The sequence below is a fragment of the Mercenaria mercenaria genome, unplaced genomic scaffold (genome assembly GCF_021730395.1).
Source record: "Mercenaria mercenaria strain notata unplaced genomic scaffold, MADL_Memer_1 contig_3874, whole genome shotgun sequence".
NCBI lineage: Eukaryota > Metazoa > Mollusca > Bivalvia > Venerida > Veneridae > Mercenaria > Mercenaria mercenaria.
Window position 1 is genome coordinate 25,048 of NW_026462056.1, and position 23,222 is coordinate 48,269.

General features: G+C 33.6%; 1 protein-coding gene across 1 annotated transcript in view; it reads right to left on the bottom strand.

Moving 5' to 3' along the window:
* Positions 1–23,222, bottom strand: part of LOC123524572 (tyrosine-protein kinase SRK2-like) — a 65,419-nt gene that overhangs the window by 17,076 nt on the left and 25,121 nt on the right. The window contains exons 4-12 of the mRNA XM_053534635.1: positions 20,583–20,718; positions 17,005–17,096; positions 16,488–16,646; positions 10,386–10,535; positions 9,365–9,624; positions 7,909–8,062; positions 6,326–6,457; positions 3,440–3,631; positions 2,948–3,049 (exon numbers count right to left, since the gene is read on the bottom strand). Coding sequence (XP_053390610.1) covers positions 2,948–3,049; positions 3,440–3,631; positions 6,326–6,457; positions 7,909–8,062; positions 9,365–9,624; positions 10,386–10,535; positions 16,488–16,646; positions 17,005–17,096; positions 20,583–20,718 — 1,377 coding nt within the window. The remainder of the gene's footprint in view (positions 1–2,947; positions 3,050–3,439; positions 3,632–6,325; positions 6,458–7,908; positions 8,063–9,364; positions 9,625–10,385; positions 10,536–16,487; positions 16,647–17,004; positions 17,097–20,582; positions 20,719–23,222) is intronic.

A 23,222-nucleotide genomic window follows, 5' to 3' on the forward strand; every position in this document is an offset into this window, starting at 1 on the left:
TAAACATTGTACAACACAAACAAATTATACTATAACCAAGTGGTACTTCAAAAAAGTATAGATCAAATTATTACTCTGTCTATATATTAACAAAAAATGTTTCGAATAATTTAATGTTTTAATAAAATTAAATTTAGTTTAATCTACATTTGTAGAAAAAGTGCAAATAGGTCGATTACGTTTCTTGATTTCTTTTACATTTTAATATGATAGAATGTAAATATTTATGATCATTTTATTATTTTTATACATCTTTACTTTTACTAAAGAATAATTTGCAAGGAATTTTCTATCATTTATATTTCATATTATTTCGCATTCAAATGTAGTTCCGTACCAGTGAAAAAAAAAGATATTTTCACTGTTTGAAACAGTGAAAATATCAATTTTATTTCACTGAAAATTTCAGTATTTCACTGAAGAGCATAAAATAAAATAGTTATCTTTAATAAAATATTCATCTTTAAATAATAATTTGTTGGACCTTGTAGTAATTTTGAGGACTATAATGAGCGTAATCATAAACAGATTATTACAAATTAACTTCTTCAGCACTTAACCTTCCTTTCAGAGTCAGTTTTGGAATTTAGAAGTTAGTTAAAGGTACTTTTGCCACAAGGTATATCAAAACCCGACTTTTATGGAGACGTAGTTTACAAACATAGTAAGATTTCAGTTATGGCCATTTTCCAGCTGTATCTGGTAATTATATAACGTATTACTAAAAGATGTAATGACTCAATGTGGCATGTACTTGAAAATGCAGCTCTCTGACTTGTCAGTTAGAACTTTATTTAACTTCATGTCAAAAAATTAGACAAAAATGTTACGTCATTCAGAAAGTTTATTAGAAACCCAGCGTCTATTTGCAACACAGTGCAAACAAATTTAAACTTGACGGAAATGTTTCAAAATGGCTTTATTACATGTACTTGGATTATATTGGTTTGACGTCATTCTTCGCAGTCGTTCATATGTTCACGTTTTTTTTCTAAAACAATGTTTAAGAGGTGAAGTAACAAATTGCTCTTGAAGAGCATGCCTAACAACGTTGGAACTTTTGAAGTCTGCTCATACACACTGTTGTATTAACAGGTTGTAAATGGGCTCGGATAAAGCGTTCCGTTTGGCTCCGCACGGGTTATTTTATTACAAAGGCCCTAAAAGGAGATAATCTTAACAGATTTGATAGATGACCGTATAATGATGCTACTGATCAAGTTGGACGAAGATCCATCAAGCGGTTCATGAAAGGAGGTCGTATAAGCGTATTTCTATTTTTAGCTCAAGGCGCCTCAAAAATGGGGCTAATTGCCCCCATTTGAAAAAAAATAGGAGGGGACCTTTTAATAAGCCTACTGACCAAATTTTATGACGCTGCATGCAGCGGTTCATAATAAGAGATTATTTAGATATATCTTCGCTCTACGGCCGCACAAGGGGCCGGGTGCCTCCAATTTTAAGAATTTGGAAGCAGACCTAACAATGATGCTACAGACCATTTTTGATGGAGATTCATCAAACGGTTTATGAGTAGAAGTCGTTTCAAGATATTTATATTTATAGCTCTTATTGCCCCTAATAGGCACCAAGCTCCACCATTTGAACATATTTGAGAGAAGACCTTACAATAATGCTACAGATGAAGTTTGATGAAGGTCAATTAAGCGGGTTATGAGAAGAAGTTGCTTCAAAATATTTATTTTCATTTTTAGCTCTAGCGGCCCCTAAAAGAGCCAAACACTCCCACTGAACGAAGTTGAGAGAGGACTTTACAATGATGCTACATATCAAGTTTGATGAATATCCATCAAGTAGTTCATAAAAATATGTCGTTTAAGCGTGTGTCCATTTTTTAGCTCTAGCGGATCCTTAAAGAGACAAAGGGCAATCGTTTGAATACACTTGGAAGAGGATCTTATAATAAGGCTAAGGTCCAAGCTTGATGAAGATCCATCAAACGCTACATTGGAAGAAGTCATTTAAAAGTGTTTTTTTTCTCTAATTTTAGCTCTGGTGGTCCCTGAAAGGAGCTACACGAAAATATAAAATATTTGATTAAACTTGATAGAAGATCATGCTAGGATGCTACTGACAAGGTTTGGTGCAATTCTGACAAGTAGTTTCAGAGGAGATGTCATCTGAAGAAGTCTGGACAGACGGACGACGGACGGACGGACAAACTTCGTGCTCAGGTTATCTAGAAAAAAATCATTCAGCCAATTTTTATGTAGATCAGGTAAAATGTATGACTTCTTGTGTTTCTCCAATTTTTGAGCTAGTGACCTTTTTAACCAAGCTGGATAGTCAAGAGTTGAACTTGCCATATACTTTATAGAGACAATATTCTTATCTTATTGTATGTCGGTCAAGCAGTAGAAAAGTGGTCTCTAAAGTTTTAATAATGTTTCTAGGTGATTTGACCTGGTGAACTTTCCACCCCAAATAATCCAGTATAAAACAACACGCCAGAAATTTTATTTAAGCGAATATTCTGGTCAAGTTTTATTAAGATTTGGCCGAACTCTGAAACTGTTTACTTCTAGAGCGTAAGCAAACTAATGGGGTTTTATCAATGACAGATCACGTCCCTCTTAAAATAAACGTATTAAAATGTTTATATAATAAACATTAAGAAATGCTATGGCATAGACCCTTACGAAGTTACCTATGCGCAGAAGTTTCTTAAGATTACTGTTTACATCAAAATATAGATAGCTCTGTTCCCTGGTGAAGAAGAAGATTTGAAACATATCTTTTACGTTCAATGGCGAAAACACCCCAGCAAATCTTATTCGAAACATATATATCGAATAAGATGTTGCACGTGTACATTCACATCATAATGATAGAAATCGTTTATACATATGTTTTACTTGTGATTTGTTTTCTATATCAATGAACCGGAACTATATACTAGTATATTAATTTTGTATAGAAAATATACCTGCTTCATAATCGTCCACACATCCGCCAGTTGCGCCAAGCTTTCTAGTGTCGTCACTATGTCGAGTTTGTTCTCTTGTATACTGTGATATGAATTGCATTTCTGAAAGAGTTAACTGATTATACATATATAAAACAAGAACAAAGATCCAGTAGGAATCATAACGTTTAAAAAACACAAAGATTTACCCAAAATGAAACCCTACATCAAAGTATGTATGGATGTGTAAATACAATATACATAGACAGAGTAAAACCATTAGACAACAAAAACAAAACAAACAAGAAACACAGTGGGGCACTGCCTCGACACATTCTGCATTGTTCAGTGGCAAAACATGACTAGGAGTTTAAACCGCTTAATTGCGCGCACCAAACATCACGCTTATGACCCATAATGCTCCAAAGCCGTATGACAGCGTATATTCACCCCCTTTGTGTTAACACAAACAAATAGAAAATGACAATCAGTCGTTAATGGCCTTTTACTCACCTTCAGCATAAATCATATAGTTGTTGAAGTAATCTTGGAGAAAAGCAAATGTTGGTCTACTGTCTGCAATACTGTTCCAACATTTCAGCATTATTTCATAATAAGGGTCAGGACAAGGAATATAGTACGGCTCTGGTTTGTCCATTCTGAATCCTGCTTCTAAACGCTTCAGCACCACGAGTCCGTTCATACCTGAATATATCAATAAATGTATGAAGAACGCAATGCTTTAAACCGAACTCAATAAATACGTATTTATTCATTCCTTATTCTAAGGTACTTTACGGCAAATTTGTATGTCGGTAATTAATTTTCGTTGATTTCAACAGTGGACACACAAAAGACGCCATAAAATGACAAGAATCACGAGATACATGCTTCACCATATAGAAGACGCATTTTATCTCAAAAAAAGAAACAAACAGATTGAACGCTTGAGATAAAATAGTAACAAAGCCAACCTAAGAAGTAGTAATCCACTCCTCCACAAATGTATGAAAATCTCACTTACAGGCATATGTTGTGCTATTAAAAGCACACTAAATTAAATGAATAATTACTGTGCCATCAAATTACAATAAGAATCAAGTGGATCACCAAATGTTTACATATTGCCATGAAACATCAGCAAGCCTAAATTCTTTCTAGTCATTTTAGAAAACCTGTCCGTGTAAAGCTCAATATCAACACATTTATTGGTCAATCATCCTCTGATATGATAACATCTACCATGTACATTTTAAATTGCACATTCCCAAATCACCCCCGTTTCTATTTTTAGAATGGCCCTATAACAGCAAGGTTTACACGTAAATGGTTTGGACGAACATTGAGAGAGATTTGTGTTTATATATAATCTCAGTGGACTGTGTGCTGAATGTATGGTTTTTGTTTAAGTAGTGTAAAAAACATTTCAAACATGTCCTAGAACTGGACAGACCGGATTACAGAAAACACTTATTTTAACTTATGTGATGATTAACATGAAATAAACTTCTTTCAGACCAAATTGCTCCTGTTAGGTAGATTATCTGATTCATGTTGAATTTTACATTGTCTATACTGAGATCTATGACAGTACTTATAAGAAATAATATATCAGAAAACTGTAATAAAATTGAATCACATGTTCTGCATTGTCACTGGTGAAAGAAAACAAAAATTATACTGGGGTGCGGGGGAATAAAGTTTATGTTTTTGCAGCCTATGTATGTGACACTTTCAAGAATTGATTTTGACCATTTGATTGGAATCTATGTTTATCAAAAAGAAAATAATAATATGAAAGTTACATACAGAGATCTGTCAGTATAAAACAATTTCTTCTTTTTTTGAATACAAGAGTAGGGAAAACAGAATTCTCGTTCATGAACATATTTCTTATTTTGTTAGTTTAAACAAAAACATCATTAGTATGTGAGCCAACTCAGTGGTGCTAATCAAAATGTTGCCAGTTCGAACTCAGACCGTGACAATGTGACCAGAGAGAATACATCTGAAGTCAATAGTTCTCAACCCTAATTTTGTGGGGACGTTGTATCTAAACATAATCTAAACTGCAGTCAGTGATGTAATCATTCTCTGGACTATTTTATCACTGATAAATCTTACACAATCTAAATTGTCAGTTTGATCTGTAACCAGTCGGTGTTGTAACTAGGGCTGGACCACTACTTTATCATTGATAATTCATCCGCAGTACACATGAATGGAACTATTTGATGTAGCGCAGAAATTTAGATGTTGTTTGGAATAAAATAAGCACTACCTACTTTCAGAAAGTTAGTATCAACTTTGGCAGCGGATAATACCCGCCTCCAAAAATTAGGAAATCATACGAGAACATGACAGTAACTTAACAGACAGTTCTGTTATTCTTTTAATTTGCAGTAAACTGCAGTATAGAACAGTCTTTCCAAGAAGTTATATAATGTCTTTTAAACCGAATTTATATAGAACTTAACCACAAAGACCTTGTAATTCGGGGTGATTGGCACTGAAATTATCTGAATGTTCTCCTTGTAAACTGTTTTTGCTAAGAAGCTAAATGCATGAAACAAAATGCTGCTTCGTCACTTGTTTTTTTTTTTTTGTCTAAAAATTCACATTTAGATTATTGATAGAGTAAACTGTGACTAATTCAAAATTATTCCTGTTTTACAAAATTATCCAGTTACTAGTTACAATTCCTGTCCAAGCCCAGAAAACTTATAGACAACCAAGGTTTATAAATGTTTCTCTCATCTTATTGAAGAACCGCCTGTCCGAAACTGTTCTGTTCACGGCAGGCAGTATGCGAACAAAAACGCTACTGGTTATGGTAGTGGCGGCAAACTGGACTTTTAAACAGAGTTTTACTAATCCTGCCGGTATATCTAACCCTTTTAACTGTTTTCTCATTTTCTCAATTTGCCGTCTCACTGTTAAGTTAATACGTTTGTATAAATCATTATCTTGCACTTACTGCGCGTCTGTTAATAATATCCTAATTGAAAAGCAACAGATAATTAGAATACATTGTATGGCGATCTTGTGATTAATAGACCATGTCCAGTGAAATTTCGTCGGTTGTCGATCAACAAAATAAGGTCCTAATGGACAAATATTTTTCATTTATTTTATCATTAAAAATCTGAAACCCACGAATTTTGGCCCCATAAAATAGCCTTTTTGGTCGTAAAATAGTATACCAACGAAAATTATTAATCATTCACTGTTTCTACAAAAAAAATTTGTTTTTCACCCAAAAATTAATCAAACACAGTGAAACAACAATGAATTATAGTAGATACTAAAAGCATCACATGCATCACTTGCAACTAAAGTAAAAAAATCAATTATTGATATAAATTATTAATCATAACTTATTAATATTTTGGGTAATACCAGCGTAGGGATCACTTCCAAAAGTGATCAGTTCATACAACAACACACCGTATGACCATACATCTGATTTTATGCTGAATTTTCTGTAAAATGCTGCTTCTGGTGCTGTCCATTTTGTAGGGAGCTTTGTATCTGTAAGACAACATAACATTAAATGATACATTTTGACCATGAACCAATATTCTTCTTTTTTATATACTGGCATTCAATGAATACACACCATGAAATAAACTTACAATATTTTAGACTGCTCCACGTTTTGAATGTCAAAACTGAAATACAATATTGTTAAAGGATTTAACAACAAATGTCTTGTGAAAGAAAATTTGAGTTTAATTTTAATGCTTATATGAATGAGGTTGAGACTGAATGTTTCTCACTAAACTACGATTTCGGAAAATAAATTTTAAGCATTTAAAAGACAGTTTGTTTCATCTTTCAAGCATTTAAAGTTAGAAATAGGCCTTCGAAAGGTATCACTAACATAGTATATAAATATATTTACATGTACGTTGTATTCCAAATATCAAGAAATCAATGTGTTAATACTAAAAGTAGACAAAACCTATATTAAAATATTGTTATATGATGTTTGTCGTGTTGTCGTGTTTTCAAGCCGACAAAAAAGTATTTGTCGTGTTGTGTTTTCGTGTCGGCGGGGCGAAAACACGCAAAACACGAAAACTCGACGACAAATAACGTATTTGTCCTGTTTTCATATCGGCGGGGCAAATACACGACATGACAGCACGACAAATAAAGGGACCCATCACGACATATTCATACCTGCCAACACGAAAACTTGACGCCCTCTAAATGTCGAGTTTTCTCGTAGAATGTGTCGTGCTTTCGGCCCGCCAACACGAAAACACAAAGATGAGAAAACGAAAACATAAGATGTTCGCTAACAGGACATTTCAGAAATCAGCCACCATATTATATGGCGTTTTGACAGGTCAAAGCTAAATTATGAAATGCTACCGTGCGTACATTAATCTAGTTCATACTTAACGTGAATGTCTGCAAAATAACGGTTGGATGAGGTTCACCAAAGCTGATACTGGGCAGCGGATATCTTTCAAAAATCACCAATGTTATTGAAAACTGATCAGCAAGTTTGTATTTATGTTACATAATAAATAACAAAAAAGGTGACTGAAAATATTTAGGCAAACATTTTGGTGGTACGTTTTTATTGAACAGAACGAAACTTTAATCAGTGTTAAATTAAATGTACATGAAATATTGAACAGGATGTTTTCATTATAAAGTCCAGCCATTTTTGATCCCTAACTTGTTCTTGTGGGGTTGATTGGTTTTTCAGAACTTTCAGGGTAGTCTAAGCAGAAAAGCAATTCATTGTATAACGTTTGTTTATTTTTGAAAAGTCGCAATAATCTATAATCTATAATTAAATGAGTCAATTCAATGTATCCGTGTAATAAATTTCCGCTTAATCTATTCTAGATTATTATACCTGTATCTTGAAAAATAAGGTCAAAACTCATCTAGGAACATATTTGGTGAATCAGGTTGTTAAAGTAAAGAAAACGGGAAAAAAATAGAACAAACATTTTACATACGTCCATGCGCGTCATCAAAACTTTCATGAATTGATCTGGCAAGACGAAAACCTGCCACCTTAACTTTGTTGTGATCACCAACAAGAATATTAGTAGCTCTCAGATTTCTGTGTACATAGTTCTTTGTCTCCATATACGCCATACCATCTGCTATCTGAATACACAAATATAACTAATGCCAATTTCAGATTGGAACACCTGTTGGAGGTTTGTAGTGATTATCATTTACAATATAATGTGTTTCGCTCTTCGGACCTGGTCAACGTTTTCTGTGAATACTGATATATCCTGCCTGTGATTGCGTATCATAATACTTTGTTGTAGTTTCACAGCTGAAACTGGTATAAACAGAAACACTTCGGTCAAATTACTTTGAAACTGGTCTGCAAATTCAGAAGCGAAGAACAGACTGAGACACTTAGGGAAAACTGGACACTCACGAGTCTTGGTTCATTTCCGACAAATGAAGATGGCTGTTAATGAATTCAACATATGCTCGCCAAAACCAAAAATTCCTGTGAAATTATTTCAAAATTGGAGAAGTTGTTGGAAACGAAATGGCGTTTGAAAACTGCTCTATTGTAAACTGTGGTGGTGATGTTTTTATTGACAATCCAGAATAATTCAAACACATTTAGCAAATGGTCACTCAAGAACTATATCTGTGAAATTAAAGTAAAATAAGAACAACGGTGTAGAAGAAAATGTTGTTTAGAGAAGGTTTTTATGAAGCTCTGGCGGTATTGTATTATACGCTCGGCTATACTCAAACAAACATAGCAGAGAACATTTGCATATTTTTACTGAGCCACAGTTTCTGACAAAAGGATTTTTAAAATTTCTACTGTATACATTTAGGTGAAAGTAACCTGGCCTTCTGGCGACCATGTTTTTGACGAATGAAATAATTTGCACATCCTTGGCAAAGGGTCATTTAAGGAACACGTGAAATAATTTTAAAATTAGACCAGCTTTTTGGGAGAATGTCGTTTTACGACTTTACGTTTTACGTTAACATCGGGTGGTCCTACTGTGCAACCAAGCGCAAATGCTAAATAATGGGAAAAGACCATCCAAGAAACATTCAGGCTAATCTTCATCAATTTATAAGTAATGGTTAAGCCGAGATGTCGATCGAAGAAAATGTTTACAGACAGACGAACGGACGGACGAAGACTGTGAGTGGTCACAATAACTCATTTTGATCACGTTATGTTCTGGTGAGGTAAAATGGTCGCCACAACCTTCGGGCCAAGGTTCATGTTTGTATTAGTTTGATTTAAATTCATTAGATGATATAAAAAAAAATGCTGTGCAGTAAAGGGAGGCATCTGACATAGTTTTAGATAAGACCTAGGATAGGCACAAGCACTGACTTGAAATCGGCAACTGACAGGTGATTTAAACAAGTATTTTAATCAGTAATTGTCACATGAATACAGAAATTCTATCGTACCTGGCCAGCCATATAAGCTAATAAATTGAAGTCAATGGTTCTGCCCTTATCATAGCGTAAATAATCTATTAGAGTCCCATTAATCATGAGCTCAGTTATAATGTAGATAGGTTCTGATTTTGTACACACTGCCATCAGCTGTACCAGTTTATTATGTCTTAAATGATGCATGAGCTTCGCCTCCGCCATGAAATCATCCGCCGTCATCTGACCTTGCTTCAATGTTTTCACAGCCACGTCTACCGTATTAAGCAAATTACCTAGAATGTAATACACTTATTAGACGGTAATACATGAAGCGTGTCTTAAGTGGTTTTTTGGCACAATTATATCTATATTTAAATAATAATAGTTTTAAAAGCGTCAATAATTAATGCCATTTATTGAGTTCTGTATTATGTACCTTAAAGAATATCCGGTTATTGACAAGGAACTTGACCTTCCTGGTTACAGTAACTGGTTTTTGTGCACGCTTGCTTCTGGTTATTTGCATGAGTTACAAAATTCTGTTCGGTAAAATAATGTACTAGTTATAGTTAAGTACTGCAATATCATTAATATTCATGTGGGACTATTTTGTCGATTTCGTGGTTTGGTCAATACACGAAATTTAATACCAACGAAGACTAACCCACACAATTTGGGCGAGAAAATAATTTCTTTCAAAAACTCATAAAACGTGAGAAAGTTTCTTGTGGTGCAAGCTTACTGACATAAGATTTTTGCAAGATATTCTTATAAATAACCAAAAATAGACGGTTGTAAATCGTTGCAACGCTTTTGAAATAATAATAAAAAATTACCTTTTCCTTGCATTTTTAACAATATCCAACTTTTATTTTCACCCACTTTATCATTTTTCAGTACCATATATACATTCTATGACAAACATAGTGTAAATGAATATTGAAAAATCCCCCCAAACTTTGTGCGAAGAGCTTTAAAGAAACGAAACCCACGACTTTATTTCCGTACGGAATAGCCGTTTTGGCTTCAAAGTATCATACATGAAGGTTCTTACTAAGATAAAATTCTGCAAAACTACCACTTCCAAGTTTCTTGAGAAGTTTCACCGACTCCCGCGACACCTCTAGTTCCCTGAACTCTACAAGAGGTTGAATCACTGTGTCCGGAATCTTCAACTTATCGTAGAGTAAGTCCGTTACATTACCTAGTGGAGTAATAAATAATGACTTTGAATGGTATTTAATAAGACGAGCAGGTTATAAAACACATTTGACTTCCGTGGTGGCCTATTATGAAACTATCAGTCTCAAGTAATTTAGGAGTTTGCCTCCGACATAATGATAAAAAAGTAGTCATTTGGTCAATACTAGCCTCAGAAAATTTTATGTTAGGTAATTACAAGCATTCTCAGTTTATTGATATGAGATGAATAAAGCGCACCCAGGACATTTTGACATTGACCTTGTGACTAAAAAAATAATGAGATAGTCTATCGTCAACATATAACTATTGTACAAAAATTGAAACCTAGAGTTCTCCAGTTATTGCTCAGATATTTTTATCTCAATGTCACTATGTCTACCAAACTCAATAGAAGATTTTTACTAGCTACAGACAAGTATCATATGAAGTTTGTAAAAAGTGTTATCCAATTATTGAAAAAAATGTCACCATTCCCGAGGTCATTGTGACCTTGCCTGTACTTACTGACCCCTTGAATATGAAATAATACACTGACAACAGTCACTCGAAGCAAGTTAGATGGCTGTATTTCCAAGCACTTTCCTACTAGCCGTTTTCACTATGACATATAGTTTTAACTTTAATGCTGCAGTCGTGATAGTTGATAAAGTCTATAGATCCTTTTGAAGCATTAATATTTAAACCTAGCAAAACGATCCAATGGGAGCATTATACCCAACCAAACAACTCGATCCTTTGAAAGCATTATTACAAACAAAACAAAACAATCATTTGGAGGCATAATTACCGACAAAGCAGAACGACCGTTTGGAAGCATTATTAACAAACAAGCAAAACGATCCTTTGGAAGATTTATCACCAATCAAGCAGAACGATCCTTCAGAAACATTATTACCAACCAAGCAGAATGATCCTTTGGAAGCGTTTTACCGACCAAGCAGAACGATCCTTTAGAAACATTATTACCAACCAAGCAGAATGATCCTTTGGAAGCGTTTTACCGACCAAGCAGAACGATTCTTTGGCATTATTAACAAACAAGCAGAATGATCTTTTGGAAGCATAATTACTGACCAAGCAGAACGACCGTTTGGAAGCATTATTACCAACCAAGCAAAACGATCCTTTGGAAGCATTATCACCAATCAAGCAGAACGATCCTTTAGAAACAGTATTACCAACCAAACAGAATGATCCTTTGGAAGCGTTTTACCGACCAAGCAGAAAGATTCTTTGGCATTATTAACAAACAAGCAGAACGATCATTTGGAAGCATTATTACCGGCCAATCAAAATGATCAATTGGAAGCATTATTACCAAACAAGCAAAATGATACTTTGGAAGCCAAGCAGAACTATCCTTTGGAAGTATTAATACCAACCAAGCATAAAGGTCCTTGGAAGCATTATTTACAAACAAGCAAAATGATCATTTGGAAGCATTATTACCAAACAAGCAAAACGATACTTTGGATGCATTATTACCGACCAAGCAAAACTAGAAGTTGTTTTTAAACAAACGCATGACTCGCCATTAGTCGTCGGAATGTTATAAATAACCATACCTCATGAAGGTGACACTAACTCCACAAAAATACATACCAACTGACCTTGTAATCTAGACAGAGGTTATAGAAATGAAGTCATGAAATGGAATATCTATGTGGATATTATGTATTAAAACTCGGACAAAAATCTTTTAAACATTGTTATGTATATGAGATTAATGTATATGTCTTATATCACATGCCCATGAATAGGGCTCTTTTACCTTAATTTTTGGTGATGTTGCTGTAATCAACAAATTTGTTTTAGAAATCATTTCGCAAAATATATATCTTCTTATCCCAATCTGACCCTCGATATTTTAGAAAAGAACATATTCTTTACTAAATTTTCTGTATAAACTCTTTTGTTTAAGTGTTTGAAATTTTACAGAGAACAATAGTATTAAGTTACACATTTTATAGTCACGTTTCTATAAACTCCACCCACAGTGCACTTAAAATTGACAACCACAACTTTATAATTACTAAGGGCCATAACTCTTGTGTTCCTCAAACAATTTCACTGCAATTTGCAGGGCCACAATTACCAATAACATTTAACATCATTCGAACGTGTTATTGAAATCCTTTAACCACATGATTACCGAAGGACAGAAATTGAAACACTATATATATATATATATTCCCAAAATGACCTGGTTTGTTGAAACATTAATTTGTTGATGATCCATGATCGTTCCAAGATTCCAATAAAGGAAAGTTCCCATATACCAGGTATATATAACGGTACATTTCGGAATAAATAGAATCAGGTTTCAACATACCAGGTCTATTAAGGACATATAGTACAAATGTAAATCTTGTCTACCCCAAATAATCTGACTGAAACTTGCAGGGTCCTATTTCGTACATTATAATATCAAATATTTCTAACATTTTTCATTGAAATCCTTCAAATAGTTTGAGTCTGAGATATGACTTCGGACCGGTAGAAGATGGAATAAACACTCAAAGTACAAAAGGTCATAAATATTGTCTTCTTCTAGCAATCTAAATGAAACTTGCTTTGCCACAATCCCTAAAGCAGTTATCATTCCTAATATGTTTTATTTAAATCCTTACACAATGTTTGAGACATGACTCACAAAATGCAGCGATATCTTTGATTATTGTTAATATGTACAAAGGGCCGTAAATCTTTTCTTACTCATGCATTCTGAAAATGAAACTTGCAGGATAACATTTCTACCATGTTTTATTTAAATATACCAAACCATATCATACATATAGCTTCGGGCGGACGGAAGGGATAGGTGTTTTAGGTATCATCTCGCGTGTCATTTAACTTCACAAACTGACAAAGTTTCTATGTAACAAACTAAACCTTCTTCCCTTGATGTTTTTCTACCTCACTTTCAACAAATATATTTTTCCATAGTTAACGGAAATTACTCTGGTCACTCTTATTTTATCTGATTTGCCAAACCATTGCAAAGAAGCAGCCGTAAGTAAATACAAACAAATTGTTCAAATATTAACCGTTATAAAGCTACAGCTGACAAACAGAGGAAAAACAGACACTGAAAAATAGCAAGAAGACAATCAAAAGAGACAAACACTCAGACGGGCAATAAGACAGTCATATTGACACACAGACAAATTTTATTAATTGTGAATCAAAACCTTGTAAATGCATTAAGCTATTTCTGATATATACTTGACGCAATGAAAATCATCACAAAAAGGAAGGCGAGGCGTTCCAAGTCTAATACAACAAATAGGAATGGTAAACCTTTGTGTGCAGACATAAATGTGTATAACAGTAAAACGACTGTTGTGGCATTTTATGATTTCAAAAATATACAATACAAATATAGAGCAATTAACAAATAAAAATGTAAAAAAAGATATATTGTTGGCAGTCTATAAAATCCTGATTAGACCTCACCAAATTAATTTGTTGTACATCGGATTTGCCGCACGTATCCTTTTTATATATACTTAACAATGAAAAGACTCGGCACAAGATGAAAGTTTATAGATCAAATAAATAAAATGACTTCACGTGCCTATCCTGTGTTTATTACACCCCTTTGAGAAAATAACGTCAGAATTACGTCCCTTTATATTGACATCGCGTCATTACCATAGTAACGTCACGTTACATTGTATGTACACTGATGAGCCGATAGGCGAAACTAGTTTGTATTTTTATAATTAAATACTGTTGGAAATGTTTATTACGCCCCTTTGAGAAAATAACGTCAGAATTACGTCCCTTTATATTGACGTCGCGTCATTACCATAGTAACGTCACATTACATTGTATGTACACAGATGAGCCGATAGGCGAAATTAGTTTGTATTTTTATAATTAAATACTGTAGGAGAATATTGGCCAAACTGGCGATAAATTAATAACAAGAAGAACTATTCACGCACAACAAATAAGAGACCCTTCAACTAGACAAATACCACTAAGTAATCATATAGATATTTGCAGTAAGAAAGATCCAAAGTTTCAAATGTTCCCATTTTTTAAAATGAAAGTAGATAGTACTTCAGCTAGGTTAGCGAAAGAAAATTATTTTATAAAATGCTTTAAACCAAAACTTGACAAACTACAGTAACAGTTAAATCCTGAATAATTAATAACAATGTTTATTACGCCCCTTTGAGAAAATAACGTCAGAATTACGTCCCTTTATATTGACGTCGCGTCATTAGCATAGTAACGTCACGTTACATTGTATGTACACTGATGAGCTGATAGGCGAAACTAATTTGTACTTTGATAATTAAATATTGTTGGAAAGGCATGTGAAGTCATTTTATTTATATATATAGTAGAGAGTACTAACAAATCAGTAGGGACTTTTTAGTCTTTATAACTGATTGGGACCAGAGCTATATTTTCTCTCTATGAAAGTTAACTGGATCTCGAGGATACATTGAATATATTTTGCATTAAGGGAAATAATTATATTAAGAACAGTTGACTTTCCCATACGTGAGATACGCTAGGATGCAAGTTTGCATTATAAATTATTATTTAGTAGAGAGAATTTATACGAACTAAACCACCACCACAATATACCAGACTAATTACGGCGAAGCGCCTAGCAGTACAAACGAACACGCACATGCCACAGCATGTCCACTAACCCAATAAGATTAGTTTCAATGATGCTTTATATACGAGTCCGAATTGTACTACACATTCGTACTGGTTCAACATTTGCATATATATATATATATATATATATATATATATATATATATATATATATATATATATATATATATATATATATATATATGTTGCATGCGCTCGCACCCTCGAAAAAATTGAAGTTACAATTTGGTGGTGCGCAACATTTTTTGGATGGTACGGCGTGGGTGTTAGACATTACAGAGAAGAATGGCGTCTGTTCCGCGAGTTTTCATAGGTCACACATCAGTAAATATTATTCCCTATATGTTCTATATAAAACTGACATTTTTTTAAAGAGCTACCAAACATAGCTAGACCCATTTCAGAGAACAAATCATTACCTCATTTTAAAGAGTTATGATAAAAATGATATAAAATGAAGAGAAAATTAGGGGTCATGTATTTTCTAAGAATGATTCTTTTGCTAGTCACATTAAGTCCTCTCCTATGTTTAAAGTTCCACCATTGTATTTTACATTAATTCTAGTCACATCAAACCTGATGTATTGTGTAACGTTACAGCAAAAGGCAATAAATAAACATTTTTCTAGCCACACACTTACTATTCTTTAAGTTTAATGTATCTTACATTTCAATAGATATTTTAGTGATAACTTAGGGTATTTGTACTTTACATATTATATTCTGGTCATAATAACTTTCATCTTTATAGGTTACAATATTGTATTTTAAATAATTCAAGTTAGCAAATTTAAGTCCCCTGGGTTGTTCTAGTCACATATAGTAATCATTTTTGTAACACTGTGAAGGACATATATGTACAAAAGGCCGTAAATCTTTTCTTACTCATGCATTCTGAAAATGAAACTTGCAGGATAACATTTCTACCATGTTTTATTTAAATATACCAAACCATATCATACATATAGCTTCGGGCGGACGGAAGGGATAGGTGTTTTAGGTATCATCTCGCGTGTCATTTAACTTCACAAAATGTATTCTCTCCTTTATTCTTTTGACATTTCTTTTTTATCTAACTGAATGTCTAGTTCAGTGGATTGAAATGTTTGTCCCAAGTATTGCTGTCAAATGTTTATAGATATTCGATATATATTTTTTTTTCTCGTGCTTTGTTCAAAAACAATACAAAATATTTAAAAAGTGTTTCGTTCGGCTCTCCAATTTTTTGAGAAACAATCCGATGAACAACTTTTAACTTTGGTGTGGCCTTAAGAATAATATTTTATGAAAGGAACAGAGTTTGTATTACTTCTGTAGTGGAAGATCAGATCAAGCATGTTGTCAAAAGGTCTCTTTGGTGTGATATAGAATCCTCCGTTCTTTGTCCGACATATTCTGTAATGTCTGACATACGCATTATTTGTCTTTGGATCAAAGTCTCTAATTGATAGCACAAGGGAATTTCCCTCTGAAAAGCCACAAAAATATAGGCCACATCATGTACATTGTATAGATCTTCGTTATATTTAGACACCGCCAAGCTATAACTATATACTGGCTCAGCAATCAATGAAAACAGTCCGTCTCTGCAACTTTCAGGGTTCATTTTACTTAATTTACTATTATATAAGAGTGTAAATTTAAAGTAAACGTACAGAAGATATGAACAATTAGTTACCATTATTTGGAAGTACGCATACGTTGATGTAGAATATATGCATTTTTACCATTTAGTATTTTTTTATATAAAACTTCACAGTTTTGGAGTCTAAAGTATTTACATTTTTATTAACACGTGTTTAAAGATTAGACTTTAAAACAAATACCTCTAGATTCTCTTATGAGAAACGTTCCTGAAGGAGTGTCAGGTATCAATAGTTGTTCTTCTGCTTCCTTTCTGTCCATCTTACACCACAATCTATAATTTATAGTTCTATTGAAATTGGATAAATATATAACTGAAAGGTGTTTTACAATAGGCTTGGATTCGTTCATCTTGGAAGTAGTTTTTAGAAGAAAAAACGTGTCTCCCCATGCATTTAATTGATGAAAGGATATAGTGGATATATAATTAGAAGGAGGTCATCAAAAGGCAATATATTCAAACGTAACAGACCGATAATATCCTTAATACCAATTACTCCTGTGAAATTGCATTCTAGAAAGCCGTTATGGGGATAAGTCGAAGGCAAGTATGCTTAAGTATATTTGATATATTACAAATTACTAACTAAGAATACTAAACATTACTAACTAAAAATTATTTGTAAAACAGCCCCCGTCCTTATGATGTCCTGTCGGAGGAGATTGGGTGTGCATTTTCAGTCTTTAATATGTGTTTGACCGAATGACACCATAAACTGTCTGACTTTATGACATGTTTGACGTCCCGGGAGTGTAATAAAGCCATAACATAAAATGATAATACACTAGTGTAATAAAACTTTGACGTCGACGTCGTTTATAGTAGTGACGTTGGACAAATTGACTTGTTTATAATAGTAAAGAAAGTAGAATTTTTCATGTTTCGGAAGGAAAAGCTAACTTGCGATAAAAAGAATATTACATTTGGGACTTTCCACATTGAATTTATTAAACTTATTCCCCTTTATGTCCATGGTTCTTATAGTATACGTAGGGATAGGGTATAATATGAACAGTGGCATTGTCTTTCTGGTCTGGTGCCAGTGTAAAATACCTAGAATCGAAAACAAAATAACAACATATCTACGTGTCATAACTAAAAAGAACATCTAATATTTGTGTGATATTCATCCATTTGCTCGAAAAAAAAACTTCAACAATTGTATTCAGTCGTTTTGGAAATGCACAACGTTTATGCGTAATTTTGTGACATTTTTTAAAGCAGAGTGAAGTAGTAAAATTAAAAGATATATATATATATATATTATTTTTTTTTTTTTTTTTTTAATTCGAAAATTCTTTGCATAAATTTAAATTGTGAAAAAATTAACATGTTATTAACAACACTTGGGTCTTATGTTATGCCTAATTTCAAACAATTTAAAGGACTTGTAGTTTGAAACACGAGAAATTGTGGACATGTTTTATTGGTGACGATTCTTTCCTTCCGTGCCGTCAGTGTTTGTTTCGGTATGTGGTGGTTTTTTATTTTGGTTTTCCATATTTATATAAATAAGATTGGTCACTCACAGCCCGACACGCCGCGGTGTCCAACAAGTGAACATATAAACAGATATCCTGCTCATACATGTTAGTAATACTTAAACAGGTGTTTTACTATCTTGCAGCAGCTGTATTGCAAGATAAAAGGGATTGCTACGCCGGACTGACACTTTGTTATCAACTTCTTGGAAATAGAAACTAAAATGCATATTACGAAAGTGATAAATATTTACATAGTATTTACGTAGTGAAGTTTACTGAACGTAGTAAATTTTGGCTTTTGTGCAGTGTGTTTTACTGTCAACTATAAATGTTTGTGTAATGTAAATATGAAAAGATAAAGATATAACACGAAATAGCAGATGTAAGTGTTAAAGCGTGATTTCATACGGTTTTGCATGACTAGCCAATCGTATGGGGCGTGTGTAGGAACAGTTTACTGAGAGTTGTACTGTACTAAGTTTAAATGATTGGAAAGGTGAATATTGAACAGGGCATATGTAAAGCATGCAATAATAATCTCAAAATCAGCTACAAATAGGAGTGAACATAAAAAAGATTCTATTGAATGTTGTCAGATATATTTGCAATGATTATCACATTCTCGAATACACCGCTTTCGTCAAGGAAGTTGCAAGAATCTCATCATAATCAGCTAGTTCAAGATTTGATATCATTTTCATTTTCGATTTATACAGACATTGTGTAAGCAAAAATCCGCAAAGCTTTTGGCACTTACATTTTGATAATGTTTTGCCAGAGGAGATGAAAATAGTCATTGACTTGTGTTAGATACCGAAGGAAAGATCCAGTCTGCATAAATAAATTACTTGTCATCAATTTCATGAATTAAAATGTTATTCGAGTACACTACGTTTTAGTGAATTCTTTGACTTGTATGCTATTAGAAAAGCGCAGTAACAACAAACACGACTTTGGGATAAAACTACCGCGAACCATCTTAATTTCATATATATGTGGCAATCACGCATCAATGCAAAGGTACGCATTTGGTTGTTGGAAATTTAGACAAACTATGTTTTTTCAACAGTATATCAGTTATAAGACTATACTTAAATGCTTAAAAATGGTGGTTTGTGTATTTTTCTATTTTGTTTTCTTAAGTTAAAGCGTTTTTAGAACAGATATTTTGGTGTGTTCCATTACAAACTTATTCAGAGCAAGTGACAGACAATTTCCCGACATGAATCAGAGGTGGGAAAGAAATGACGCTTAACCTTTTCTCAGAATCGATAAAATGTTCAAGAGGATTCTTTGGAAGTATTGGACGCAACTAAGCAAAGTAAGAGCAGACTCGGTCAGATCGCGTCTTTTCCTTAGAGGTAAGGAAATGGAGAATATCCCTTACGCCCCTTAGCACAGGCTTAAGCGGGTTTCTATTTGTATAACAGTAAAATGAATGTTCTTCATGATTAACGTCAACAGATGGCAGAAGAGTACTGACGCCCTCTAACACCGGTTTAAGCGAACCTCTTTCATACAGATAAACTGACTGTAATCTAAGCCACAAAGGACCCGTAAATATAACAAACTTGCTATATCTAGACAGGTTGGTGAACACAAGTTCTCACTACTGAGCTATACAAGCAGACCGGGAAAGCCAAATTATACAACAAGTATGGTCCCCTCGTTACAACCATAAAATCTCGCAATGACTTGTCTGTTTTTGTTTTTGTTTGGTGTAATACAATTTTAAACAATATTTCAACAGGCCGTGATGAAATAATGCACGGATAGGCACCTGGGATTTTCCTACACCAACACAGCTGGAAAGTCGCCATATGACCTATAACTGTGTTGGTGCGACGTTAAACCCAACAAATTAGCATGTGACTGAAAACTTCCCTACACAAAACAGTGGTGGAGGAAGAATGACTTTTAAATTCAGTCATTTATCGTAGAGGACAATATGACTGGAAATTATATTGCATAGCAATTGAGCACACAAAGATTAAGTAAACATGTCTGAACCATATTTTGAATGCTTTACAAACCTCCAGAAATAATCAAGGCGAACCCTTTACTACTTTAAAGCATTTAACAATATGAAAATCATATATTGTGTAAAATTAATCCCAATAGATTACCAGATAACAAACTATCCCTCACAAACACACATACAATTTAGTCTGCAACCAAAAACGGAAGATAATTCTGTAATTATTTTATTCTTGGGACTGTTTTACTATGTCATCTTATATATAAATCATCAAAAGGCAATCATTATAAAAGTTACCTTGTTTCTTCATACAGTTTTAAGTTATCTTCCTTTCTGAAGCTACAGTCATCATCGTTGCTTGCACCTGAGGCAGGTTCTTTTGGAGCATCATCATGTGCATCAAGGTCATCTGAGACAGGTATTGTTGGAGCATCTGAAACAAAACAATTGATAATCGTCAAAACAGGCATGGAATTTGCTCACTGGTATCACCCATCAAAGAATGTGTTTGCAATATAAGTGTTGTCAGTTTTTAGGAAAACTATATTCCGTGAACGAATTTAAGAGTTGAGATGTTGAACTGCACTAAACTAGACTAAATTGTATACAGTGCAGTCCACCTATAACCACATTGGACCGAAATTGTGTGTAAAATTATCAGGGAAAAACGATATGCTCATGCAAACGATGAACAGTTTACATTTTTATAAATGCCTGAATTCAACGTGCTCTTTAGTTTTGGTGTTGATAATAATTGTTCTGTGGCAAAACCTAACTTTTTAAAAGATCATGTATTTAGCAACGACTTAAAATCACCTTGTCTCCACGATATACTGTAGAACTTTGTATAGGTCGTGAGAAACTGTTGGTATTGGTGCCTTAATATCTTGTAATAATCTAAGGATGTGTTCGGTTTCAGATGGATTTAGTATTACATTAATTTAAACAAACGACAATGAGCTGGGAGAGCAAAACTTCAAGTTCTTATTCATCAATATTCGTCTGCTCTGCGAAACATTTAACGTACCTCGCCAGGAATTTAAACCATGAACTGGAAGGATGGTATCATATTTGTAATTGAAATAAAGAATTTTAGAGGGTTTTTTTGTGTGACGATATGGAACCAAATGTTAAAGGTGGTCAAACCACATGACTTTTGAATACCATACACACGGAAACGTCGCGATTCATTTAACATTTACCCACATTTTCCTTATTACTTGACGGATTTTCATAAAATAAAGTGCGTCGAAGACAACAAAATGGGTGCTTTCGCCCGCTCAAAGCGTCTGCCATCAATTCTTGATAGTTTTTTTTTTCAAACACTCCGACCAACTGCTTTTCCGTGGACTAACTGTGTAGATAACTTACACACATCTGCATTGAGAAAAGATCTGATTGTAGACGTTTCATGTGGATGAAAGCACTTATTTCGCTGTCTTCAATGCTCTTTATCTTATGAAAATCCGTTTAATAATAAAAGAGCTATAGACAAAATTTTACCTGAATCGGGACGTTTTCTCCGTGTTTACGGTATCCAAAAGTCAATTGGGTTGACCACCCTGGTTTAACGTTGTCGGACATTTTAAGTAATTTTTTCAGATTCGTTTTATGTTTCAGCAATACTTCTTCTTTAATTACTGTTCAAATTTTTTGCCACTGTTTTGGTGCTCTTTTAGCCTGTCTGCAAACTCATTCACGTGCAAGGATGTTCTCTCATTTCTTTTGTAAACCAATGAATGTCTTACGTCTTTGAATCTGATACATTGCTATTGAATTGAATCCATGCCCCCAAAGAACTAGAAAATGTAACAACACTGATTCCTAGTATGGGGCCGTCACTTAAAGATTGTTGTTGTGATAGTTAATAAAATATGTAAATCATTTGGAAATAATAGCAAACTCAGTTCATGAGAGATAATGGAAGTGCAACATCTCTCATGGCCCCTAGCACTGGCATAAGCGGAATTCTACTGAAAATATAACAACACTGATTAATTAAGTCAAATGTCCTTGCAAACAAATATGCCCTCTTTGTGGTATCCAATTAACGTGAACATTTTTGAACGAGGCCTTGTTCCTTCAAGAATGCAATCTAGAAATAACATATGTATTACCATTCGATTTAATATCAGTATATGGTAATTTCAAATTAGTATGAGGTAAAAAGGGACTTATCAACATCTTTGTTACCATTAATACCAACTGATCTGGAATTCAAAAAATATGGTTGACTTTCTAAAAGATAGTTCGTGTTAACCCTGAGAAGTTTATCTGAATAAAACGATATTCCATATGTCCTTTATTAATGGACTGCAAAACAGGAACTGAGCAGGAAAAGATAATAAACTTGTCTTCACAGCATTTTGATATAAAATTTAGGGATTTATTTATATTACTTGGCAAACGTAATTTTGATAAATGAAGGCGCCTAACGGCAGCACGGCATACCTTTAAATACCTTTAAATCGCCCTTTGAACCATCAATATAAACTGGAAAATAATCCTTGTATGTCGATTTGATAGCATAAAATTCCGAATTAAATAATTCAGGATTCATTTCGGATATTTTGTGTTGTTTTCTGATCGAAATGTTTAGTTTTATAACTGATAACTTATGAGCAACGTTACCAGTGTTTTAAAGCATATTGCAATGTGAATTTTTCTCGTAGTGTGTAAAGACAGTGTTTATTTGCTCCTGCATACAAACATTAAACTGATAATGTTCTAAATGCACCTTTAGCAATACGAAGAACTTGATTGTGAATGGTATCAAACTTTTCTTAGATTATCTTGCCAAAGCATAAATAATACAATCGTAATATATATTGTATCTAATCAAAGCGTTGTAAGTTTAAAAGATTTAAAGCTTTTTAATATTCTATATGTGGTATAAAATAAAGATTTTTTTATCAAATATAAGAAACTTTGCTCCGT